Consider the following 18,203-nt stretch of genomic DNA (forward strand, 5'->3'; position numbering starts at 1 on the left):
GGGCCAACTGCAGAGAAAAAACACAATCCTTCCTTAATCATGTTTATGTAGCTGAGATAAAAGGTAATCACTGCCTTCTCTTTTTCGCACAAAAATATCTGGCAGATGTGGTTTGAGATTTTCAGGCTTTGGGATTTCTTTTTAAATCAGTCATCATTTCTTTTTAAATCAGTCATCCCAGCCTATCTTTCTCCCAAACTACAGTTTTCTCTTTACTGACACCACAGATTTAATCTTCAATTGGAAAGAAAACATTTAATCTATTAGTTCGTCTTTTGGAAACGTTTTTTTTTTTTAGACAACAGTAACCTATGACAGTGGAACTTTGATTTATATTATTTATTGTCTTATTTTGCTCACTAGTTTGCAGCATACATCCGGGCAGCTGTCCGAAAAGAAAAAGGGCTACCCATCCTCGTAGAACTTCTGAGAATGGATAACGATCGAGTCGTCTCTTCTGTGGCAACTGCCTTGAGGAATATGGCACTAGATGTCCGCAACAAGGAGCTTATAGGTATGTTCTGGGGACAAGGGGAACTAATGCTAGAGTGTTTACAAAATGCTTCTTTGGATTAATAAATATGACATTTAAAATCATTAACAACTGAGCCCTAGTCCTGCGTCTCTTGGCATATTTCGGTGCCCCTGCTTTGCAACCATGCTTTTTCTGCAGGAGGCAGGCTTCACTAATTAAACATTGATTGGGGAAGGTACCTTTTCAGAAAAGCCAGCAATTTCAATTGTACATTATAATACTAAATGATAGATTTGGTGTCTCTTTTTCCCAAGACAGGTTTATTTCCTGAGCAACAAAAAAAGTTTTCATATGCCCTTTCCAGTTTTTAGACTGATACCTGCTAATTCACCAACAGGACCAGGTTCTAAATTAAAAAAGAATCATGTGAGTGTTTTGTAGCTTTTACCTCTCAGATCCCTGTAAATGCTTACCCTAGGGCAGAACCATGATCCCAAGGCCATCTCTTCCCTCCCAGGATTCCAGGGAGGGAAGATTCTTAGGAGGATCTCATTTTTTGTACCAGGGAGGCCGGGCACACGTATGCCTGAAGGAATGGGTGCCTGAACGGCGTTTGCACCCTCAGTACCTTGCTTGCCTACAGGACCTTGCCACCTCCCGGGCAGGACCCTACATAGACGAGCTTCAATTCTGGACCTGCTGCACATTGGCCTTGCAACCCAGGGTGCCCTGTATACCCTGACCCAGCCTCAGTCTGTTCATCTAGATTGAAAATGAAAGGGAGCTGGTGATGCCTACTGTCCTAACATTGGGTTTGCTGTGGAGAGCAAATGAGAGAGAGCATGAGACAGCTCCCTATGCCCCACCAAGTTCCATGCCAGTGCCACGGCTGGTGACAGGTTGGGAGAGGGAGTGGAACTGGGACAAGATTTTATGTGGACTCATGTGATTCTGTATTTAACTGAGGTTAAAATATGTCTGCCATGAGAGAGGGAAGGGAGAGAGAACAAGGGCGGTGATATTTATCATAAAGAGTTGTGGTGAGAATGAAGTGGGAAAGCCCTTCACACAGTGCCTGGCAGAATTGCTATTTTAAATTGTTGCCATATTAACCTCTTAACACACTGTTCCTTTGAGCCAAATCTTCCCCCACACAGAGGAAGGGGGGAGTTCCTCCCGCCCTGTTCCTAGTCAGCTCATGCCTGATTCTAGTAGATGTGCTTTAATTCTCAGTTTCCTACACTTCTTAACAGAAATCCTTAAGGTGCCTAAAAGGAATTTTTGTAAGGTTTTTTTTTTATTTGTTTGTTTGTTTTTACATTTATATTGTTTGAATTTCTTATGAGAAGCACATGTCATTTCAGCATTCTTTTTTTTTTTTTGACCGGGTTTGGGTTTGAACCCGCCACCTCTGGTATATGGGGCCGGAGCCTTACTCCTTTGAGCCACAAGCACCACCCCAATTTCAGCATTCTTAATGGTAAAAAATAAATGGTTTGCCCATCTTATGTCTTATCTTATTCTATAACTTGGAGAAGACATAGGTAGTACAGGAGGCCGGAGATGAGAATGTTTGCCAGCTGATCTGACATTAGTAACAACAAAATGTTGGCTTCCGTAAAAGATGACCTAAGGCCAGTCCCAGTATTTTGGGAGGCTGAGGCAGGAGGATCACTTAAGGCCAGGAGTTCAAGGTTACAGTGAGCTATGATCGTTACATTGCACTCCAGTCTGGGTGACAGAGTGAGACCCCATCTCTTTTTTTTTTTGGTGGGTTTTGGCTGGGGCTGGGTTTGAACCCACCACCTCCAGCATATGGGACCAGTGCCCTATCCCTTTGAGCCACAGGTGCCACCCGAGACCCCATCTCTTAATAAAAAAAAAAATAAAAAAGATGACACAAATAAAATTTTGCTATTAAAGTTATAGGCATACTATCTCCCAGGACAGTTCTTTCCAAGACAAGGCTAGGGAAGTCTTAAAGCTATTGAAGCATTTCTTTATAGATACCAAACTTCTCTTTCTCCTCTCCAAAAAGACATTATCGCTAGCATTTTCAATTTCAATTACCAGCTGACAAACTAGAATAAATGCACTACAAACAAAAGAAATTAACTAAAGCTCAAGTAAATATTTTCTTAGTTTTATTCCCCCTCTGCTAATAATTGAGTGGATGCTAAATGGGGCTCTGATTAAAGACCTGTATGTGTACAGAGCTGAGTAGAAGACAGCCCCTAACTGCACACTGCATAATTTGCAGCATGTCACTGGGCAGCTCCGGCTTCCTCACAGCAAACACTATTATGAAGAGTGGAAAACCAGTGATGACATTGTCAGGCCACCAGATAAAGGTGGTATTTGAGAATAGCTGACAAGTTAGCGCTGGTGATTTTGAATACTCGTGAATGACCAAAAGGTCTGTGACATGTAATTTTTCATTTTGCTAAGGCACAACCTTAAATTGCATTCCTGGGGCTTGGGATAAGGCAGCTCCCTCTGCCTGTGTGTGACTGAGCCTGGCGGTCCCCTCAGAACCTGCAGAGTGGGGCCAACTCAGTTCAGGATGCAGTAAGTTCTATGAAGTGACAAAAGTGTTTCTTTGTTAAAAATGGCTATGAAAAGAAAGTCCATTGCTAGTGCTGGCGATGTACGTGAAAAAGAGTGGGTGGGGATCAGAGGAGGGCATAGGAGTGCTGGGTCAATTAGAGCCAGGTCCTGGGAGGAGTGCAGATCTCATAGAAAGGAAGGAACCTTCATAGGGAAACAAGAAAAAGTGGTTCATGGAACAGTTCAAGAGTGCTCCAGCTGGTTAAAAAATGCTCACACTAGAGAGGGAAAATGCTAGTGGAAGTTAAAAAGGGTTATTCCAGAACACACAGGGATGGCTGAGAGGAGGCCAGGACCCTGAGTACACATTCCTCCTCCCTGCGGGTCTTTTAAAGAAACCCACTGTTGTTCCTACTGATGTCAGATCGGCTGACCCTTAGCTTGATGAAAATAAGGTAACTGGGCCCAGGTCACATGTTAAGATCCAGAAAGATTTAATGAAAAGTATTGTTTGGCAGCCTTACTCGGTCCAGATTCAAAGATATGTTTTATAAGGATTTAAGAGAACAGTGAGATAATTTTGATGCGTAGGAATTTAATTGAGAATAAAATTTACCGTCATAATTCCTTTATCACTTGCTGTTGTTGGAAAGAGTTGAACCAAAGGAGCTCTGTTAGTCACCTCGATTCTATGCACCGATTTACACTTTTCTCGCAGCAGTTGATAGTAGCATTTTACAGACCAGTCATTTCTTCAGTGACGCTGCGGTCAAGGCTGGCCTTCTCCTTACAGTCACATGTGTCCTTCTCTTCTTTGGCAGGGGTTTTGATTTCTTTTTCCTGTTATTGTCTCTATTAAGGTTTTATTTTTAAGAGCCTGCACACTATCAGAATCTTTCAACAACAAAAAAGACCTAGTACCTTCTGGAAGTAGAATTTCATCTTTTGATTTGGCAGGTAAATATGCCATGCGAGACCTGGTCAACCGGCTTCCCGGTGGCAATGGCCCCACCATACTGTCTGACGAGACCATGGCAGCCATCTGCTGTGCTCTGCATGAGGTCACCAGCAAAAACATGGAGAATGCCAAAGCCCTGGCCGACTCGGGAGGCATCGAGAAGCTGGTGAACATCACCAAAGGCCGGGGAGACAGGCAAGTCTGCAGCGGGAGAGGGTGGGGGGAGAGGCTCAGGCCTCTTGCTTCTGGGGCTTCTGGGATCGTCCTGTGATAAGGGTCTTTGTCAAGGATTCCTTTCCTTTTGTGAAGGTTTTATTTTTGCATTTCTTACATGCTGACAAGCTAAGCAATCTGTAGCAGCTAAAGCCTGTTAGGCTGGGAGGGGCATTTTCTGTCACGCAGCCTGTTCTAGTTTTTGCTTTATTGTAACACCCTCACTCCTACCCTGGTTTCTGTCTGTCTTTGTGGATGCTGCTATAACAAAACATCATGAAGTTGGTCACTCACGAACAACAGGGAGGCTGAGAAATCCAAGATGGAGGCAATGAAAGATTCAGTGTCTGGGGAGGGCTGTCTTTCTGCTTCACAGAAGCAACTTCTAGCTGTATCCTCACAAGGTGAAAGCTGGGAGAGGTCTCTCTCAGGCCTCTGTTTTTTGTTTGTTTGTTTTTTATTTTGAGACAGTCTCACTTTGTTGCCCTTGGTAGAGTGCTATGGCGTCAGAGCTCACAGCAACCCCAGACTTTTGGGCTCAAATGTTTCTCTTGCCTCAGCCCCCCACCTACCCACCCCACCCCCAGTAGCTGGGACTACAGGCACCTGCCACAATGCCTGGCTTTTTTTTTTTTTAAGAGACAGGGTCTCACTCTAGCTCAAGCTGGTCTCAAACTCCTGAGCTCAGGTCATCTGCCCACCCTGGCCTCCCAGAGTGCTGGGATTACAGGCGTGAGCCACCATGCCCAGGCCTCAGGCCCCACCTTCGTGACTTACTGACCTCCCCAAAGACCCCGCCTCCTCATGCCATCACCTTGAAGATTAGAATTGCAAGGTGAATGGGGGGGAGCACCAACATTCAGACCATAGTAGCCGTCTCTAAAGCAACAATTGGTTATGCCATCATCCCCTGGAAGAATCAGAAATGCCAGGATGAGGAAATGTGGGGGCCACCCCCTCATGCCTTTGTCTCTGTTGTTCCAAGACCAAGGACCTGTTCTACAAGAACATCTTAAATTCTCAATTCTGGGATTGGAGAGCACTAAAACCACTGCCCTGCAGCAGCTCCTGCTGTGTGCCCTAGGGGCACGCCCTGGGCTTGGATCACTCCTTCCCTTTGTTTCCTGAAGACACCTAAGGGAGGAAGCAGCAGACAGAGGGATTAGGCAATTAGTGGCAAAAATAGAAGGTATTTTTGTCATGACCCTATGGCAGTGACTATGAATTAGTCTTGGTGTCTGATCAGAGAAATTCTAAGTGGGGATGCTCAGTGCCTTCTCAGAACAACAGGCCAGCAGCCCATCCCACCCCCCAGCCAAACGGCACCTACCCCACTCCTTCCCCTTCCCCACCCCTCCATAGCACTCATTTCTCTGACAGGTAATTCATGCCTTCAGCTCTAGTGTCTCACTCCCCCAGCACCAGGGACTTTGATTTTGTTCGCTGTGGTATCCTTACCATCTAGAACAAAGCCTGCCCGCCCATGCTGGGTGCACGGTGAATACTGGCTGGCCAAATGACAGTGCTGGAACTTTCCTTATCTAACCTCGTAGGTTATACTATTGAAGGAATTTCTAAAATGTAAAAATAATCTAGCAAACCATATTCTCTCAACCTAGAAACCATGCCTATCAATATTAACAACATTTCCTTGCAGTCCTTTTTTCTTTTTTAAATTTAATTTGTAAGAAGTGTATACAACCAACTATTTTAAAGGAAATGAAAGATTATAGAAGAGGCTAAGGTCCCATTCTTCTGACCTCCCCTTTCCTCCAACCCCACATAACTATAATCACCTTCAGGCGGCACCTGTGGCTCAAAGGAGTAGGGCGCCGACCCCATATGCCAGAGGTGGTAGGTTCAAAACCAGCCCCGGCCAAAAACTGCAAAAAAACAAAAACAAACAAACTATAATCACCTTCTATACTCTTCAGTGTCATTAGACAGCCTTCTCTTGTGAACAGCCTAAGAACTGGAGAAATGCTGAGCCAGCACCAAAACCTTTGCATATTAAAGAAAAAATTATTACCTAGTCTAATCTTCTTTTCAAAATAAGAGGTTCAGAACCAAATCAGGTTGTCTCCTGACTTCTCTGCACACTTCACTTGCCTCTTGACTTTCTTCACAAATATTTATTGCTTGCCTGCTGTGTGTGTGCCAGGCACTGTTTTCAGTGCTGAGCTTAGAGCAGTAAGCAGATCACGCAACAGCCCCCCACCTCAGGTACCTTACATCCCAGGCAGGATAGATGAGGGGCCAGATGAGTGACACAGCGCAGAGAGTGTGGCAGCTGGTGCTGAGGGGCAGGTGATGGGCTGTGCCAGGGAGGGGACAGCCTCCCAGAGACGTGCCTACAGCAGAGCGGAGGGAGCAATGCAGCTCCCCGGGGAGAGCACTTCAGGTAGGGGCATCATGTGAGAGGGTCCCGAGAAGGGAGAGAACTGCGTGCGTTTGAGGAACAGCAGGGAAGTCACAGGGCTGGTGTGGAACAAGTGAGGGGAGAGGAGGAAGAGGAGCAGTCAGATAAAGGGGGAGCAGAGGTCGAAGACCCTGTGGGCCAGCGTGCACACTGTCCTTCCTCACCCTAAGTAGAACGGGAAGCCACTGGAGAGTGCTCAGCAGAGGTGATTTCCCTTCTTAAGGGTCAGTGATGTGACCCTCCCACCACCAGGGAGGACTCATGGTGGCAGCAGTTGAGGTGGGGAAGAAGTGGTCAGCTCAGGCATTGGTTAAAGGTGGATTCAGCAGTTTGCTGATGAGTGGTTAGGTGAGTGGCATAAGAGGACAGTGTCATGGATGACTCCACAGTCTTCAGCAAAAGAGAGCAGAGCATGGAATTGCTGCTCAGCAAGATAGGGAAGCCGTTGGAGGAGCAGGTGTTTAGGGAAGACCAGGGGTTTGCTTTGATGTTATATTTTTGACATGTCTGACATCTAGGTGGAGACCTGGTCAGTAGTAGCATATACCACTTTAGGGTTGAGGTTCAGGAAGTAAAACTTTGTAGTCATCAGTGTATACTGATTACTTAGAGGACTAAGTCAGTAAGATCCCCAGGGATATAAACAGAAAGAGAGAAGAGAAGAGATTTCAGGGCTGGTGTCCCTCTTATTTAAGTTCAAGGAGCTGATCCAGCAAATGAGCCTGAGAGAGAGTAGCAGAGCATTCAGAAGGAAGCCCAGAAGCATGTGGTGCCCCAGAAGCTGAGTTAAGGAAGCATTTCAAAGGTGAGCGAGTATCAGATGCTTGTGCTCAATCAGGTGGGGTGAAGACAGAGACTTGACCATCGGATGCAACAATATGGAGGTCATAGGTTTCAGAGAAGATGGGTAAGAGAAATTTGGAGATGCAAATACATAACCCTTTAAGGCAGCGGTTCTCAACCTGTGAGTCGCGACCCTTTTGGACTGTATTAAAGGTTCGCAGCATTAGGAAGCTTGAGAACTACTGCTTTAAGGAGTTGTGTTGCAAAAGAGCACAGAAGCTTCCTTGCTTTTCTTTGAGTTGGGTTTCTGCTCATAGAATATGTGTCAGAAAATAATCCAGCTACCTGTGTCAAGGTGTATACTGGGCACAGTCCAGCTTGGTTGAGTGTCACAGCTGTCATCCTCAAAGGCAAGTATAACATCTCTTTTCCATGCCCATCTCTGCTGCTTCATACTTAAAGACGGGGAGGTAGACAAAGGAGAAAGACCCTGCTCTCCAAAATCTGTCTTCTGGAGGCCATCTTGGGTGCTAAATTTTCATGTCTGTTTCTTTGATTTAGGCCTTGCCTTGTTTTGTGGTCCATTTTGGGAATACAGTAGAACTTTTGTAAGTTGACCACCCAAGGGACTATCACAGACTGGTCAACAGACAGAGGTGATCAATATAAGGGACAAGGCCTACTGTACTGATATGTACACATGGTGCATGTCTAGTCTATGAAAATTAGGTCAGCATAAACAGGTGGTCAATGTAGGGAGATGGTCAAATACGGAAGTTCTACTGTATAAAGCTTAGCTAGGCTTTAAGTGAGTTGGTTTTACCTGGCTTTGCTCTTAACCGTACAAGAACACTCAGAAAAATGAGTCTTGGGTAGGGCATATGGGTTCAGAAAGCCCACCCCTAACCAGGAAGAGAGCCTGTGGTACCATAAATCTGCCTGTGCCAGTCCTCACCTAAACCCTCAGAATCATTCCCCACATTCTATAGTTAAGAATTCCCTTAACCCACATTCTATAGTTAAGGGCTGAGGAAGTGGCTTACCACTTCCCTGCTCACCTCACTCCCTTTACTCCATGAGATGTTTAATTTAGAAGATCAGAAATGGAAGAGAAAATCAGATTTTAGATCTTGTATATACATTTGAAGTCAAATTCTCTATGTTACAATGAGTTCTGAAGACAGAGGGGTTCAGTTGTCCTTAGGACTGACTCCCAAGCACTAGTCCATGAGAACCCCCACCTAATGTGGGGATCTGAAGGCCTTAGCTGAAGCAGGAGCTGCATTCCCCTCTTCACTTTCCAGTGAAGCCCCTGATTTAGAGCAGCATCTTCCAAGGTGAAGTGCCAAGACTCGTGGTAAGCCATGCTTACACAGAGCACCAGCATCTGCAAAATGTCTTCAGAGAGGGGAATCCCTGTGGCCAGGTTTTCCAAATCACATGTTAGAACACATACATTTATTGATATAGAAGCTGTAAATGGTGAGAAGGTAATGAAGGTATTAAGATGAAGAGGGGAAAGCAAATTAACCTGGGAGGCTCCCTAGACACTCAGGATGTGTGGTCATGGTTGCACGAATCTCAAAGCATCAGTGGAGTCAGCAGCCCTCCATGGAACATATGGAGGAAAGTCGAGGCTGACAGCTAAGGAGCCCCTCCACTCAGGTTCATCAGTGACAGCTTCTCACCACAGAGCTAACTGCCTGATGGCCTCACTTTAGTTCTTGCTGCCTCTGGCCAGTCCTGAACTTGATCGCCTCCCAGGCACACCTGATCCCTTGGCGGTGTTTCCTGGCAGCAGCCTCCATTCCTGTGGTCCTGAGTCGGCCACCAGGACACTGGTTTGCAGCCTGAATCCCTCAAAGTGGAGCCAGGGTAGCGCCACCCACACTTATTAACATCCACACTGTCTCCCTAGATCATCTCTGAAAGTGGTGAAGGCAGCGGCCCAGGTCTTGAATACGTTATGGCAGTATCGGGACCTCCGGAGCATTTACAAAAAGGTAATCTATAGAATAGCTCTGACTTAATTAGCATTCATCAGAGCACACACTGGTAATCATTTATTGTAATGAAATGTCATTATTCATTTTGAGAGGTTTCTTTTTCTCTTTTAACTGCAGGATGGATGGAACCAGAACCATTTTATTACCCCTGTGTCGACATTGGAGCGAGACCGATTCAAATCGCATCCTTCCTTGTCTACCACCAACCAACAGATGTCACCCATCATTCAGTCAGGTCAGTGGGTAAACCCCACATCTTTCCCCAACCAGAGAAGAGTGAACATAAGTTGGTTCAGCCTGTCACCTCTAACCCTGCTCCTCTAGCTGAGAGCCTTCTTTGGGAATGATACGCTACTATAAACAAGTCCACTTTTTCCCTTTCACTTTAAGTTCATACAAGTTTACATCAGCAAGAGAGCATAAAAGTATCCCTGGGTGCTCCTTCAGGGTCCTCCTCCATAGGTGGATTCTACCTTGTCACTGGAATCTGCAGTGGACAAGCTGGATGGGCGATCAGGAGGCAGGGGAGTAGGAGTGAAGGGTGACACGTAGAGACACAGGGTTATGCCTGAAACGGCTACCCTGTCTGCCCGTTGGCCATAACTTTGGAATCTCCACCAAAGTGATTTTTTTATTTTTCTTGGTGAAATCTTACAAGCTGGGTCCTTTAGCAAGATCTTTAGACCTGCAGCCTGGGAGGGCCTCATTCTTTCCAGGTAAACCTCTTTTTGCAGAACCCCTAGCATCCACAACTAAAGAGAACAGGCTTTATAGGGTAGGTTTGTGGGAATTGCTCTTTGATTTTCAAGTTGGGAATGCTGGCAGCCGTACCACCTACCTATTTGTAGTGTTTAACTTGGTAGAAAGAATGGTTTGAGATTCGGTCTAATTTTTGTACATGTATGGGCAGATCATTACTACCAAAGTAGACAATCGTTTTGTTTGTTTGTTTTTGTTTTGAGGCAGAGTCTTGCTCTTTTGCCCTAGCTAAAGTGCAGGGACAGCATCACAGCTCCCTGCAACCTCAAACTCCTAGGCTCAAGCAAACCTCCTGCCCAGGCCTCTGGGGTAGCTGGGACTATAGATGTACAACACCATGTCCAGCTAATTTTTTGTTTTTTTTCTATTTTTAGTAGAGACAGTGTCTCCCTCTTGCTCTGGCTGGTCTCCGTAAGGGCTGTCACTTTGAAGAAATCCTCTAGCCTTGGCCTCCCAGAGTGCTAGGATTACAGGCGTAAGCCACCACATCTGGCCTAGATCTTAAACAAAACAGGAAAAGTAATAAATGTCTAAATTTTATTTGGCTTTCAGTCACCCATTCTGACATATAAATACTACCTGTTTCATTCAGCGGTGCTCCGGCTGCCAGTCTTATTTCTCATGTGGACAAAGTGGACAAAAAAACTGAATACATGATGAGTGGTGCTTGCCACATAGTTGGATGTCCCCTCTTGTACTAGAAATTGTTAAAAACTGATCTGCCTACGTGCATGGTGTATATCTTACTTTTTAAATTATGTTCTTTTCTTCAAGGAGACTTATATGTGTGTGTTTTAACATCCTTGCCGAGCTCCCAGGTGTCACCTGAGACAGCCTTCCTTAAGGAAAACGTTCAGAATTCTTTAAGGAGTTAAGAATAGGGATGCCAAGGAAATCAAGAGAGATGGCTTGATCAACAAAAGGCGTATGTGCAGGCAAAGGCTAATTTTAGATAGAGTAGCACATGGTTACTAAGCAATGAACTTCCTTGGAGGGCCTCTTAAATATGCGCGCGGACAGCGTTGCTTGGCCCCTGTCCAACTTGCTTTATACTTTTCTGGCTTCTGTTCAGAGATAGGCCGTGTTGCTCTCCTGTTCCCCAGTCACCCTGAGGGCTGACGTCCATCCTTAGCATTAGCGTGAGATGTGCTTACAGACACATCCGATGCCTGTGGGAGGCAAGCAGGTGTGTTTACTGTCCTCCCACCTTCTAGGAAGTGAGCCAGGTGAGCCAGGTGAGCAGACACTGCCCCACGTGCTCACCAGTGTTCAACACAGGGAAGGGACATTTTAGGAAAAGTATTTCCATTTCAATCTTCCTCTGAAAGCATCAGTGTATGTAAAACCACCAAGGCCAAGGTCTAAGGGCTGTTGCTTTCAAGTGTATCAAGTGAGAATGTGTGGCCGCCAGAGCAAGATGATTTTTTTCATAAGAAAAATGTGAAGTGTTTCTGTCTTCCTTCTGTGCGAAATGTTGAAAAGGAGGCCCAAGGATAGCTATGTTATTATTAAATGTTTGGCTGAAATTGGGATTAAAAAAAAAAAACCTTCTGAGGCTTTGGGAGGCCAGAGCTTAGCACCGTGAACTTCTTGGTTGAGCTAGGCTTACTGGGTTTACATAATTAATTACCTTGACAGCGGATCATCATAAAAAGAATTATAAATTTTATAGACTGGGCACTCTTATTCAAACACCTTTAGAGATGCAGATATTTCTGAAATAATTAGAAATCAAAACATGCTGTAAAACTTGTGTTTTCCAAAGTGCTCTACATAAAGGGTAATGGACGGGTGTTTTACAGCAACTGAGCTGAGATCATAAAATAAGAAATACAACCCTGGCATGCCTAGTAAGGGATTATCACTCAGTTGCAAAGGCCTCATCAGGTCTGAGACGCGCTGGTGGGGAATCCTGCACGACTTCTGCCCTGTGCCTCTTTAACTGGGCGCTGGCATTTCAGCTTCAAACTCGCCCAGGTCTTGACTTTGCCAATTGGCGCAGTGGGGAGCCTGCGGGTCGCATAGCTGGTACTCGGGTCTGGCTGCTGTTTCACTGCCAGCACCTTTAAGAGCTGACTTTTAGCACCAGCTGTGTGGCATTTCTAATTACTGACCTTTGTTTTTCTGGGGAGGATTTTCCAGCAGCACTGACAGTCTGATTTCTCTCTCTTCCCCTCTTTCCCTCTCCTCCTCCTCCTGCCTCCCCCTTCAGTCGGCAGCACCTCTTCCTCACCAGCACTGTTAGGAATCAGAGACCCTCGCTCTGAATACGATAGGACCCAGCCACCTATGCAGTATTACAATAGCCAAGGGGATGCCACACACAAAGGCCTGTACCCTGGTAAGACACCAGTTGGGTGGTGTGTGATACAGTCTCTCGGAAAGCCGCGTTCCTAGGCTCTCGGCCAGTGGCCCAGGAAGTAACCTGTTCTCGTATTGAGACAGTCCCCCAGCAGCAAACCTGGTTCCAGTCAGTCTCTCCCTGTCCTGCTTGGAGATCTTTGCCTTCTCCACATGCTTTAAGTAAAACCAGCCAGTACTTGTATGTATGTATGTGTATGTACGTACATAGGTATGGAGTTGTCTGGTGGCCACAAATAAAAACAGGGCGGTATCCAAATGAGAAAGCATTCCTGGCTGCTCAGTGGTGCCGTCCCTTTGCTCTGTCCCCTCCCTGCTCCAGCACTGTCCCTCCTGTCTGCCCCGTGCATCAGAACCCTGAGCTCACGGTGGCTTGGCAGAGGCTCTGCCTTCCCAACTGGCTCACCTCTCAAATTCAAACCAGAGAATGGAGATCAATTTCATTTACATTACATGGGGGAAAGCTTGAATGAAAAGAAAAATGTATAATGCGATTCTCCTCAGAGTGACTATTTTTTAAGAACAACAAAAATAATGTTACATAGTTTTAATATTTTTATATCCTATTCAGAAAGCTGTGCATATAATTTACTTAAAGACTACTAGCCCAGAGGTTTACCAAGATTTCATGTTGTTCCCATTCCCAACTGTCTGTCAAATTATAACTACTCCAAAGGTTTCAAATTAGTCGGTGTGAGCTACCCCAAAAATGTAGTCTTTGCTCAAAAAGCCTATTTATTAAAAGGAAATAAATAAAAGCTGGTGGCAGCTTAACTCCTGCTGGGGGAGCAGTCTCAGTTGTGCAGTTGTCTTTGAAATTGTGATTTCATGGAACTATTTACTAATCAACTGTTGTTACTATGGCAATTAATAGCCCAGAAAATTGCAGATGCTACATTTCAAATACCACTCTCTGCAAAAGGAGACGCACGTAGAAACTGAAGCGCATGGTTGCTTCAGATTTGCAGCAGCCTGCTTTATTTTAAAGATCACCTCTTCAAGCATGCACATCCTTCTGTAACTTCCTTGCTTGCTTCAATAAACTAATTTGCCTCAAGTACGTTTCATTTTCCTCATTAAAAAATAAAAATCTCTGCTAGCCTTAACAATAATACAAGGGTAACTAATACCATCATCAGGAGTCTATTATGGACTCATGAAGACTTCTGATTACTAAGTTCCTTTTGTTTTAAAACATACTTAATATGGCAGACACAAGACCATGCCTCCATATGGCCTGACTGCTTAGAACACACCTGTTCTTGCTCTTTCCAGGAGGTGGGATTTTGAATCACAGCTGTTTAGAAGGCACCAGGCTTGTTCTGATACTATGTTCCCCTTCTCCTCTCTGACTCACTGCTCTAGCTCAGAGCCCTGGAAAAGTGTTATTCCTCAGCTCACAGAGCTGTGCTGAGGTTCAAAGCCAGCTGGAGAAATCCTCCCAGGTATGAGCAGAGTTTGAGAAGGAACGCTCTTTGGATGGGCTCTCCAAGAGCCCATTGCTTTGGTATAACACACACAGCCTGTTTTTGTCATATTTTTGCTCAGCAGAGGCAGGCTAGCCTCAGGCAACCCAGGCTGCCGCCTCTCCCAGTCTGCACTGGCACTGGGGAAGGCAGCGCCCGTCGGGGTGCCCCAGCCCAAGTGCAGGGCAGACCACACACCCTAATGGACCAGGGTAATGAGCACTGGTTTTAATTTCATAAAATATTTTCTTACAGGCTCCAGCAAACCTTCACCAATTTACATCAGTTCCTATTCCTCACCAGCAAGAGAGCAAAATAGACGGCTACAGGTGAATTTACAATGTCATTTTTACAGAGGGCTGCTTAGCAGGGACACAGTAAGGGTCCACATTGTTTGACACCCCAGTGCTGGGCCAATACCGCAGGGACCAGGAGCTTTCCCTGGGAATTGTCACTCAGAAATCCATCCGTCGTTTACACAAAGCAATTCCACGGTAGCCTCGTGTCCTTGAAGGTCCACAGCGGTGCTGCTGAGACCACTGTGCCACTGCCAGGAGAAGCTGAGAAATACTTAGCTCAGGGTCTTTGCCCACCACTTTCCTTTTCCCCTCTTCTTATCTGTTAAGCTCTGAAATTTCTTCCATCCTCTGGGTGGGGAAGGGTTGGTAAGCACACTTCGCTCTCTGTTTCGTGTGCCTCATCCTCGGTCTTCAGGACTCCTTCCCCGTCCAAGCTCTGTGATTTACAGAGTCCACAGCCAGGTCTGTCCCATCTCAGAGGTCAGACTGGCATCGACCCCTGCTGGGGGGGACACCACTCAAATAGGGTGGTACCTGTTGATTGTCACACACCCAGACTCTGCTTTCATGAGTTCAGTTCTGGGTTCTTCCAGATGCCATGGCCAACTGAGGTCATCTGCTCTCTTCACTTACCTTTAAAACATAAGCCTTTTGGAGTTTCCCAAAACAAGATTGTGTCCTGTCTTTCCCATAAGGGGGTTCTAAGGCCCCTCTCCACTTCACCTTTTCGCTGTCGATGGAAGAAAAAGAACTTCCCAAATTACTCATAAGTTATGCTATCATTTTTAGTTAGGAAAGAATAACCTCAAAGTCACAACTTTAACTTAAAAAGAAAATTTAGCTCTGAAATCTTTATAATGTTTAGAATGCATTTAGTTTCAGACATGACATTGATTCCTGTGTGGGTAACTTGTTACATCTTACTTGGTGAAAAGACGTGGGCAGAATTGGAAAGAAAAACAATTGTAACAACCATGACAATTTGAAGAAATTATTGTGAGGTCAGAGCTAAGAGCACAAAAGGAAAAGGGAAGCAGGTGCCCTGTGCGGACACCACAGTGCTGGCCCTGCTGGCCCTGCTGGCCCTGCTTTCCTGTTAGCCCTCGCTTGAGGAAGACTGTTCCTCTAGAATTGTACATGCTCATTAAGTCTCTTCCACTTTCACTACTCTCTGGTCTTGAGATTGCTTATCCCTTTAATAGTACAATTTACAGCAGAGTTCCCAAAAGACCCTTATTCACCAAACCACCTTATGCCTTTTAAAATTGAGGAATGTATTCAGTCTTCATCTATGAAGTAAATACTTTAAGAGATGGTTCTGTCGTTATGCAATTATCCAAGGCCCCCAAATCCCGTCCCTAACTAAATTCATGATGTGGTAATAATTCCCCTGGGTCAAAGCAAAAATTGAGACCATCCTCCTTTGACCCACACAAGTAGCAGGCACAGATCTGGGCCTCTGGTCAGGAGTGCAGACAGCTGGGGCGACCTGCCACCACCATGATCTCAGACTCTTCTGAGACACCGACTCTTCTAGAGGTCTTAGGACAGAACTTGAGCAAACTCAGCAGCCCACCCGTACATGCAGTTTAAGATCCTCACAATCCATTAGTAAACACAGAGCATGCGCCAGAAACAGCTTTTAACCCTGAGTCTGCAAATATTGAATATTGCTTTAAAAACATGAATTCAGGAAGCCTGCATTAATTTCCCTCAAACATATATTTGTTAAAATTGCTTTTATTTATTTGCCTTTTCATTTTGTCAACAGCATCAACAGCTGTATTATAGTCAAGATGACTCCAACAGAAAGAACTTTGATGCATACAGATTGTATTTGCAGTCTCCTCATAGCTATGAAGACCCTTATTTTGATGACCGAGTTCACTTTCCAGCTTCTGCTGATTACTCAACACAGTATGGACTGAAATCGACCACAAATTATGTAGACTTTTATTCCACTAAACGACCTTCTTATAGAGCAGAACAGTACCCAGGGTCCCCAGACTCTTGGGTGTAGCATTGAGACGCTCGGCAGAGGAACTTTCTTTCTAACCTTGTTTGGATTGAAGTGAAAAGTCCGTCTTGCTGATTTGATGATTGAAATGTGAAAGTGAAATGGAAGGAGTGAGTGAAGTGCATATATATATTTTTTTCTTTTTTGAGGAATTATCAGGGAAGTGAGGAAACCTTTGGGAGAGGACTTTCTAAACTCTATTTAGGTGTTAGATCTAATTACTTACAGATTCTGTAGTCTGGTGAGGGTGTGGGTGACGTGATGAGAGGTTTGAGAAATGGATGAAATGAGATGGGGGATGTTTAGGTGAAATCAAATTAAAGATGATTTTTTTAATGTGAATAAAGTTATGTTCTGATAGTTTGTACAGAAAAAAATGAAATGGATGCCCTTCATGTTTTATTGCTATTACTAAATGTCAAGATTGTATGCTATTACGTCTTGTAAATTTCATTTGTTGGTGTAAATATGGAAATGCCACATTGGTTAAGTGCCATCATTTGTAATGCAGTGTGTCATGTGAAAAGAGATTCGAAGAAAACTGACAGCTTAAAAAAAAAAAAATGAGAAACCCAAGGAACTGTTAGCAATTAAAAACAGCCTACGACCTCCTTTGTTTTCACAACGAATAGTGTGCCTTGGAAGCACAAAGTCAGTCTGGTATTGCAGCGCCATGCCCATCCCTGCCTCTTTCATAGGACACTTCACTGCCATTTTCTATGCACATGAAAGAAAAATAAATGTGGAAATTTCATCCTTGGAAATGTGTTCCCTCTTCTTTTTTAATTTTCTGTAGGTAATATTAGAAAGGTAGACTTCATAAACAAAAATACAACTGCATGTCAGAAAAAGCTTCAACATACCTATTTTAGACTCTAGTTTTTTTTTTTTTTTTTTTTTTTTTATTGTTGGGGATTCATTGAGGATACAATAAGCCAGTTACACTGTAGACTCTAGTTTTATACCGTATATACACTTTGTGAGATGGACCACACCAAAGAATGAAGCTATCAACTCTGATCCTCTTCATCTAAGTATTTATATTTCTTGGGGTCTTTTTTGAATTTAATGCACATTACAGTTGTATCAGGTTTCTTGAGACTGATGCATGTATTTAACATTCCTTTTTACCTAAGAGATGTTACATCTTGCAGCCCGGACGTAACTAAATTGACAAAGTCTCCTTTTGGCACCATCTTTAATAACTCGGTAACTACATAAGAACAATGGTTGATTATTTGGTTAGCACCAGTGTAACAGACCAAAACAGATTCTAAATAATTTTCTTGCTGAGTAATTCCATGAGGCACAGTAACTCCTGGATTAGGATGGGAAGTGGGAGCCCCCACAGACATGGTAGACAGGAGTCTCGATGGAGCCGCCTCAGCATTGCTTCTGAGTTTTTCTCTGTCTGCGTAGACAATGAGGCACCAGGTTCCAGAGGCCCCAAGTCTGAAGCCTTAACCTGGTCTCGTGTGTTCCACCCATGAGCCCTAGTTCTTAGATTTTACCTGGAAAGCTAGGGAAGAGCCCACATGGCAAATCAAACCCAGAGGTGTTGACTTAGCTCAGTATATCCTGCAAGCGTGATAGAAATCACACATTAAAACATTTGTACTTATATTTGTGAGTATATGAAAAGAGACCTAAGAGAAGTGCCTTCACTTGCTGCATAGTCGGGTCAAAGAGTAGGATACAAAGTGAAAGGGAAACATCAGTGAAGCAGGAGCATCTGCAAATGGGGAATGACCCCTGAGCCCACCTGGAGAGTCAGACTGCCCAGCTACCAAACACCTCGCTACTTCACGCCCAAGAGAGCTGAGGATCCAGCTCTGCTCAGATGGCAAGAGTTCACTGATTTTCCCAAGGAACTGGCATCAGGACTTTTGAGATGTGTACA

General features: G+C 44.6%; 1 protein-coding gene across 13 annotated transcripts in view; it reads left to right on the top strand.

The window, feature by feature from the left end:
• The window catches only part of PKP4 (plakophilin 4), a 259,640-nt gene extending 242,573 nt beyond the window's left edge, over positions 1 to 17,067 (top strand). For 10 of the 13 annotated variants that reach the window (XM_053596431.1, XM_053596429.1, XM_053596434.1 and 7 more), the window contains 7 exons: positions 364 to 514; positions 3,980 to 4,175; positions 9,314 to 9,398; positions 9,519 to 9,636; positions 12,373 to 12,501; positions 14,243 to 14,316; positions 16,058 to 17,067. In XM_053596431.1, the coding sequence (XP_053452406.1) occupies positions 364 to 514; positions 3,980 to 4,175; positions 9,314 to 9,398; positions 9,519 to 9,636; positions 12,373 to 12,501; positions 14,243 to 14,316; positions 16,058 to 16,306 (1,002 nt within the window). In that variant the 3' untranslated portion in view covers positions 16,307 to 17,067. The remainder of the gene's footprint in view (positions 1 to 363; positions 515 to 3,979; positions 4,176 to 9,313; positions 9,399 to 9,518; positions 9,637 to 12,372; positions 12,502 to 14,242; positions 14,317 to 16,057) is intronic. The other 3 variants (XM_053596439.1, XM_053596442.1, XM_053596440.1) reach the window with 2 other exon arrangements.
• Positions 17,068 to 18,203: the final 1,136 nt, after the last annotated feature.

This window comes from Nycticebus coucang, chromosome 7 (assembly GCF_027406575.1).
Source record: "Nycticebus coucang isolate mNycCou1 chromosome 7, mNycCou1.pri, whole genome shotgun sequence".
Taxonomy (NCBI): Eukaryota; Metazoa; Chordata; class Mammalia; order Primates; family Lorisidae; genus Nycticebus; species Nycticebus coucang.